Consider the following 8,910-nt stretch of genomic DNA (forward strand, 5'->3'; position numbering starts at 1 on the left):
CTGTGACATCAGTCATCTCCATGTTTGGGCAAGGTTTCTGACTAATCCTACTTCCATTGACTTTCTGGTATAAAACACGTTAAACTTCCAAATGTTAGCGATTAACATCAGAACGTTCGGAAGCAAAATAAAGAAATAGTTTGTGTCTGGCATTTCTACAACAAGGTCAATGTCAGGATTCCTGGATGGAGTACGTTGTGACTGTAATTTGGGAGAGAGAAGAAACCCCATTGCCTCTATAGCAGCTGGAGTTCTGTTCTTCACTGGTTGGTGGATTATCATTGATGCAGCAGTTCAGTACCCAAATCAGGAGCAGTTCCTTCATGCCTATCACACATGTGGAGTCATGGCTACGGTGGCCTTTTTCATGATAAATGCTGTATCAAATGCCCAGGTAATAGGAGACAGCTACAGTGAAGGCTGCATAACACCGACGGGTGCTCGTATTTGGATGTTCATCGGCTTCACACTGTCTTTTGGCTCCCTCATTGCCTCAATGTGGATCCTGTTTGGAGGCTTTGTAGCAACTCAAAAACCTGTTGTGTACCCTGGTGTTGCCATTTTCTTCCAAAATGCCTTCATTTTCTTTGGGGGTTTGTTGTTCAAGTTTGGACGTACAGAGGAACAGTGGTAGTGTGGACTGTCTGTGTTGTACATTGTTATACACTCTGCTTTTTTGTATTGGCAATATGCTTTAGAGTTTATTAAGCTATATCTATTTTTTATATTGTATCAACATCTCTGCCCCCCTGAACCTCAATGTAGGGGCCCCCTTCTCTACCCATGCACGACTGCTTGGCCACATACACGTCCAAATTAACTGGTCATATTAACTGACGACAACCGTGATAGATAGCCTGATTGATTACTGACGACAGCCTACAGGGAGGAACCTGACCCAATGGTGGCCAAGAGATGAACCTGGTGTCGACAAGTCCAAAGAGCTGATCGTGGACTATACCGGAACACACATGTAGAGAACACACCCCCATCTATATCGATAGTGGTCAGCGACTTGTCCACATCAGTGAGGAACTCACCTGGGACTCTCATCGACCAATTTCTGAAGACACAACACACAACCTCTATTACCTCAGGCAACTGAAGAGGTTTGGTATGGCTCTTCTACAGAAGTACCACTGAGAGCATATGCACTTGGAGTTGGAACTGTACTGATCTCAACAGCAAAGCAGAGGGTTGTGTGGACATCCAAGTGCATCGGCGAATGTCAGCTGTCCTCCATTCAGGAGTATGCCAGCAAATCTACTCTCACCTATGGTCATGAAGTGTGGGTCATGACCGAAAGAATAAGGTTGCAAATACAAGCGATAGGGTGAGAAGTTCAGTCACACGAGACTGAACTCGCCAGCTTAGGTGGTACGGGCATCTGGTTAGGATGCCTCTCTGGCGTCACCCTAGGAGGTCCTTGAGGCACGTCCCACTGGGAGGAGACCAAGGCTGCAGTTGGAACTTGGAAGAAACACATCGATTCACTGGCCTTGGAAAATTTCGGGATCCCCCAGGAGAAAGTCACTAATGTTGCTCTGGAGAGGGAAGTCTGGAAGTCTGGTTACCCCCGCGACCCGACTACGGATAAGCGGTTGAAGATGGATGGATGGATGGATGTCAGCAAATCTTACAAGCTTATCGAAGTTTCTAGCCACCTCAACCATGGACTGTTTATGGACAATTAGGCATATGAATGAACTGGCCAAAGAAAATAAAAATAACACTTGTGTGAAGTGAGGGGCGCTCTTATCATCACATTCCGGGCCAATCATAATTTGTGTCCTCACTTTTTATCCTCAATTCCATCGTACACACAGACACAGAACGTTGGCTATAGCAGGGCCTCTTGCATATTACTTTTTCCTGGATCCTTTTTTAAACCATTTTTGCTAGTATAGACTATGCGAGCTAAAAGCCTCAAAAACAAACAGAATAAAAGTTAGAAAGAGTATAATATCCAAAACAATAATAATAATAATAATAATAATAAATGTAATAATATTATTATTATTATTTCAATACAGATTGTCATATTGGCTGTTTGAACTATATTGAAAGTAGCAGCAACTAGCTAAATTGTGTTTTGTAATAATATTTTTGTAGAAATATTTTCATAATTTACCTGGAGCTTGTTGTCAGTAGGTAAACCTTGTAGTACCATTTCATCATATTGATATTGAACCATACCGACAGTATGCCTATGGAATTTTGTTCCACACTGCCCTCTACCAAAAGAGGTCGCTCTAGTTAACATCATGCATGACTCCTCCTTGTTGCCAGGCACTGCAGTGCAGACTGCAGAGACCTCTGTTTGACGAGACGGGTGTATAGCGGGCCAGCCACATGCGCACTAGACTAGCAACAATTGGGCTCAGAAGCTAGGCAGTCGATTGTTTGTTTGTTTGTTTGTTTGATTGATTGATTGATTGATTGATTGATTGATTGATTGATTGATTGAAGTAGTTAAGTGTTTGCAGAATGGGTAGCCTACATTTCACATGAAAGCACAACTCAATACAAAGACTTACTGCATGTGGAGTCCACATTGTGGACGACACTGATAAAACATTACACTTGTTTACAACAGGGTCCACCTTTTCCAATTCATCAGAACATTTAGACCGGACCAGGCCAATCATCATTTCTATTATTTTGTGCCTTTTCCTTGTCACAGGTAATATTTAAATAAACAAGCAGTCCTGAAAGGACTTGGTCTGTTTTCTTCTTCTTCTCCTTATGCCAAAAATAGCAGTTCTGGCTGGTCGGTTTTCGTGAAACTCGGAAATATGGTGGCACTATAGCACTCAAATGAAAATGCAAACTTTGAACGCGCATAGCTCATGGTTTGACTGTTGGCAATGAAACTTCAACACACATAGGCCTATGCGTCTCCTCATACCGAACAAGTTTCGTGCTTTTTTCGCCATTTGCAGGAAATGCACGAAATGTAGTAGGCCTACTTTTGTAAAGTGAAAAAATGATGGCTTTATGAGCCAATGAAAATTACCGTTTTGTGAAAATTCTAATATTCAAATATTCCCTAATACATACATGCAGATATGCTTATGCAACTTTACAGTAGGCTGTGGTAGTAGAGTAGAGGGTCATGCCAAATAGCACAGTCTTACTCCAATTGGTCAAAGGGGTGCACTATGGCAATTTTTTTAAAGTGAAACCTTTGAACAGGCATAACTCATGCCTTGTTTGGCCAAAATTCATGGGACTTGTTTCCACATGTTCCTTGACTCATGGGGAACACATCTGTTACTTTGACCAGTAAGCTCCACCCTCAGAGTCTCCGCCACTTTGAGCAGTTTAAAAAACACTTTTCTGGCTGTTGTTTGCAATTTGCGTGAAACGTTCTACACACAATCTATGCACCATTATCTGAAATCCCAGTTGAAGAGAAGTTTGTACGTAAAAACATGAACAGCGAACACACTGTACTGTAGTAATCCCTAATGACATGCCCAAAGGCATGACACACATAATTGTCATTAAAATGTACCCCAGCCAACATGGCAACCCAAAAATGGCAACCCATTTCAACCTGTCAATCACAGCAGTATAAGGGTGACATCAGTTCCTACTCTTCTCATTTCCAGAATCCACCTCCATTCCAAGATGGCAGAAAGCATTGGATTCCTCCTGCTGATTCTTCACTCCTGTGCTAGTCTTTTATTACTTAGCGGTGAGTTATTTAGGTGTCTTTATCATTGGATGAATTGGTTGACTTGTTATTAGGTATTGAGTTTTCACTTTTTTTGATTTATTGCATTTATGGTGCTTTTGTTTGAATAAGACTAATATTATGAAATACTTTTTGTATTTTCTAAGACGATTAAAGCATGCATGCTAGAACATGTGTATAAAGATCCTGATCAAATCAAGTTCTTTACTCATGAATTGATAGTTTATTTGATGTTGTACAACAGTGATTTTGAAACAAACCCTGATTTGGACACAGATTTTGTGTCCTGAAAGCATTCCCTTCCATGGATGGTTCTGGTGAGCCGACCTGGAACTCTGAACCCCCCCCCCCCCCCCCTCCCCCCACTACTGTGGTAATTTGGTTCTCCGAATAGGAGAGAGGGAGACTGATTTCCCTTTTAGAACTGAATAGGCACTGAACTGTGACTTTTCAAGTCACCAACTTAAAGTGGCCCCCATTTGTTTGTTGTTTTTCATGAATGTTCAAAGCTGTTTATTTTCTGTGTTAAGTTTAATAATATTTTTTTCACTTGACCTTTAATCCCTGTTTCCGACTCATTTCATTGGTTTTCACTCACACCATTGAGCTCCTCATCTGAATCTGGTACATTTTCTGGTTTATACGCAGTCAATTCATTTATACCCACCTTATCATTAGTTATCCTTGCCCAACTTGCTACAAAAACATTGAACAATAGTAGAACTGATTGTGTCCAGTTAGCTCTGTAGGTAGAGCTCTTGCCACAAGGTCATAAGTTAAAATCCGGGCACTGCCAACTCTGTATGAGTCTTTTCACAAGTTCAGTCTTCCATGTTTCTATGGCTTATGATCTGCAGTAAAGGCCGTCGGGATCAGGAGTCGAACCATCGGCACACTGCCAGACTGGATTACCTGCCAAGGTGCCTGGACCGCTGAGCCAAGGCCAAATACATTCTTGGTGTCTTAATAAAGATACATTTCAAGGTTGGTATAAGGTCAGTAATTAACTGGAATAAAGGATTTAGAATATCTCATGGCCGCAGTTTACGTATTTCCTGTAGGCTGACTCTACATGGCTGCAGGGTTTAAACCTGCACCAGGTGCACCTCTTCTACTACAGTGAACGGTAGAGTGACTGATGTTGTGCCTCAAATGTTACTCTTTTACCTGCTTTTTACTAACTCTAACATTACAAAGATGGCGATGCACAGAACATCGAGATGAACCTGTGTAGTTTATGGCTGCTCCAACAGTAGTGGCAACATTCCCCCCAAAAAAACTGAATGTCAAAATATCCGCCGCCGTGGTTGAGACCAGAGCCTTAGAGTAATGGTTGAGACGAAGCAGTGAAAGGTCCTGAAAGTCTTACCCAATACTCCAATCTTTCTGTTTTATGAACACAAGGCTGCTGTACTTTATACCTCATACTTTAAATGAATTCAGGAGCAGAGAGCTTTAGGACTCAGAGCAGCAGTGGTGAGTGCTCTGCTTGCGCACAAGTAGGCCATGTAAGTTGGCATCTCAAGAGTGCATTTCTAGTTTTCTGAACTGCATTCATATCAAGTTCTTCTATAGCATAACAATATAGGGAATGTGTGGGACAGTTTACTGGAGCAGATAGGTTGTCTTGTTTATCGACCTGATGGGAACAGATGACGAGTATTAAATAAGACGATAGTCCTATATACTTTACCACATAAGTTGCCATTACTGGTATCTGTTTTTTACTGCACTTTTTTTCTTTTTTTGACACATGCCTGACCAAAGACCTTCAAGTATGCATTTTGAAAGCAAGCATCCGATTCCAAAGTCACCAATGTCTCAAGAGCTGGTTACTGTTAGTGTGGATGCATAATAAATTGGCTGCTCTCTAGTCATGCGGTCTAATTTAGCAATTGATTTATGGACAATGTTTTGATGGTACTCGCTAGTTTGCCTATACTGTAATTCATGTTTTTTCTTTTGGTCAGGCTAGCTGGAAATTGTCCTCACTTGACTGCAATTAAATTTGGCGTAATGATGCAAGATATATTAATTGCACCTAAGCTTTGCTATGCCAATTGTGATAGTCCATACATTTAAGGTTCAAGGTTGTACTTTATTGTTACATCTTGTGTACAGGTAGCCTACATTTTGGTTTGGCTTCCTTCAGACAATGCAGCAACATGGATAATAAAAACCACAGACTGATGATAAATAACGGAAAATATATATATATATATTTATTTTCATCAAAGTTTTTTAATTTTACAATAAAGCAAACGCAACACCCCTCCACATTCTGTTCCTGACAATAGTGATTATATCATATGTAATGTACTATTACAAATTGTTAATGCAACCATCCTTTAATATACAAATAAAAGTAGTCCCATATTTCATGGAACTTTCCTTTGACATTGTTGTTCCTGGCAATTGTGTATTCGAAAGATGCAGTTTCAGTCATAAGTTGGGTCCAGTCTGTGTATCAACCTAGCTGCAGTGATGAGGCCTGCAGTCACTAATGCACATTGTCGGGAAAGGATTTAAAGAAAAGACTGCAAAAAAGAGAATAAAATACATGCATATCTCTGGTAATGTGATATTTGTATCTTCTCATTAATAAATAAGACCAAGTTGGCCCTGGGCTATTCCACTGCTACTCAGGGCTACCACTGACAAGCTTCAGACATTATACATAGGACAGGAAAATACTCCTCCAAAACCCTCTAATGTATTCTGAGTGAATACATTTGCACTCAACCTGCAATCCTGCACTGACATTTTTAAACACCTTATGTATTATTTTAATTACCCAATTAGCAGTTAAAGCTGCAGAGTGTGTTTCCCTAAGTCTGCTATGTACAACAAACATGACAGTTGACCAGTCAGGGCGCTGTAAGTCTACTCATGACACACCCACCCTTGACACTATTCACTCCTTGTTGTAGAGCAAAGTGCTGATTGCAAATTTCCTATGATTCTGTGAGAAACTAGGAGTGAATTCTGAAGAACTATTGTATTGATAATGGCATGATGATGCTTTTATGAAACCCGGCCATCACCCACATCAGTGAAATACCTGGGTTGTATTTTGGAGGGTAACTTATAAGACGGCCGTAGGATAACCGGCCAGCAAGGTGCTAAACAAGGTCTCCGGACTGACTACGTTTCTAGCTCGAACAGCAAGATACATGGATCGGGAGACGAAATTAGTGGTGGCCAACTCCCTTATCCTGTGCCACTTTGATTTTGCATGTACATACTTGATTCGAGGGCTTAAGTCCTTAAGCTCCAGTCAGCTCAAAATAGACTGATTAGGGTTATACTAGGGATGGGACCCAGAACCCATATAGGAAGGAACCAGTTCGGAGAGCTGAACTGGCTCCCAGTAGAATCCAAGGTTACAATGGCTAGACTAATCATGGTCCATAAAATTAAATAAACAGTTTTAAGAACATGTTTCAGGCAGGTAAACGAGGTACACAATCATTTCACCAGAGCCAGTATTGCAGATTATGGTGCTTCCTGCTTTTCAAAGTAGTGGGCAAAGGCTCATTCATTTACAGTGAAACAGCCTAAACCAGTGTTAAACTGAAATCCAATCTGAGGTCATTTAAACAGAAGACATTTAAACTACGGCTACTGTGTATGTATTGTGAGTGTGATGTTAGTTGCTGCGAGAGTGAGGTCTAGCCAACACCAACTCGGGATTCCTGGATCGCTGCCCTCCACAAATTCCTATCCAACATCAGGTTCTTGAGCTCTGCAGTGTTGTTAGCCAAGCTGTCGCGCCGCAACACGTCTACATAGGTGGTACGCTCCCATAGAGTCAATTTACTTGCCTCAAGTTCTGGGTGCCTGGCGCAGTGCCCTGCCAGCCTCATCCTTCTCTCTCTGACTTTGTCCGTGACCCGTGGTACAGTAGGTCCCCATAGAGGTCCACATTTATTTTTTTGTATGTTTTTTTCGCCTTTATTTTTATTTATTTTTTTATGGAGGGACAGACAGGAGGCTGACAGGAAATGGGGAGAAAGATGGGGGGGTGACATGCAGTAAAGGCCGTCGAGATCGGGAGTCGAACCCGCGCTTACCAGCCAAGGTGTCTGGACCACTGAGCCACGGCCCAGGCCAGAGGTCCACATTTCTGATGCGGTCCGTCCATGTGACACCTAGTGCCATTCGTAGCATTCTTGTGTAGACTCCATCCAGGGCTTTTTCCTGTTGTACTGTGAGGGTCCATGTCTCGGACCCTCACACACCATTTATTCCTTTTTTGTATTGTTTATTTGGAATGATTGATGAAGCTCAGGTGTTTTTGTTGTTTTCAAGTCTGATAGAGCTATATTAGTGTATTGCTGTGGGTATTCACAGCACAATGGGGTATTCACGGCACACTGTGTTTTATTCACTCGTCAACTGACAGCTTGGTGAGAATTCCAGACCTCACCCTTAAACAGACTGTTAACAGTTGCTCATCTGGTGTCTTGATAACAAAGATGATTGTCTATTCTGAGTAGCTGCTGATGTATAGAGGATAATAATGAATCCGCACCTCACTGGTAATGTGTTATGGATGCAGCTGAGAATCACTGACTAACAGCTAGGATGTGGGTTTCTGGTTAGTCACTTCCTTTATTCAGTAAGGAGTAAGGACCTTATTTCATGTTATAAATCTGGCGCTTTTGGAAACAATCCCTGCCATAGTTGGCAATGCAAATACTTGAGGGAATAATGAGGGTATAATAACATCCAACTGTAAAGAGGTTGACAGGTGAGCTTGGAGAAACGGGTGGATAGGGTACAATTCTGTTATTCTCCACCTATTACCCATAATAGATCAATAATATCAACATAAAAAAAGAATTTAAAAAAAGCTTTCATTCCAGATTTCTCCCACTTTGAGCATGTTTAGAGTCTTTAGAGGTCGGATTCGCAAATAAAAATAATACAAAATAAAATGTATCTATTCACATTGATGGGATTAGGACAATAATGTCTATAAGAACACATTTAGTCAATAACTGTGTAATATGTAAGAGTTATCAATTTCAGGAATACAGGAGCTGAGCAGTATACTCACAGGCTGTATGACAAATGTTATGTGTCATAGTGGAATTGTACAATCTTTGAACGTAGTTCGTTTTTTATGGTCTTTTTGGATCTCGTCATCCCTCTGGGAATCGTGTGTGTGTGTGTGTGTGTGTGTGTGTGTGTGTGTGTGTGTGTGT

General features: G+C 41.2%; 1 protein-coding gene across 1 annotated transcript; it reads left to right on the top strand.

Moving 5' to 3' along the window:
- Positions 1 to 169: 169 nt before the first annotated feature.
- Positions 170 to 634, top strand: LOC308318655 (transmembrane protein 50A-like; the record flags this gene model as incomplete). The annotated part of the gene is made up of 1 exon (XM_080768279.1): positions 170 to 634. The coding sequence occupies one exon, from the start codon at positions 170 to 172 to the stop codon at positions 632 to 634; it is 465 nt and encodes a 154-aa protein (XP_080624405.1).
- Positions 635 to 8,910: the final 8,276 nt, after the last annotated feature.

This window comes from Protomyctophum bolini (genome assembly GCF_963924005.1).
Source record: "Protomyctophum bolini genome assembly, chromosome: 7".
NCBI lineage: Eukaryota > Metazoa > Chordata > Actinopteri > Myctophiformes > Myctophidae > Protomyctophum > Protomyctophum bolini.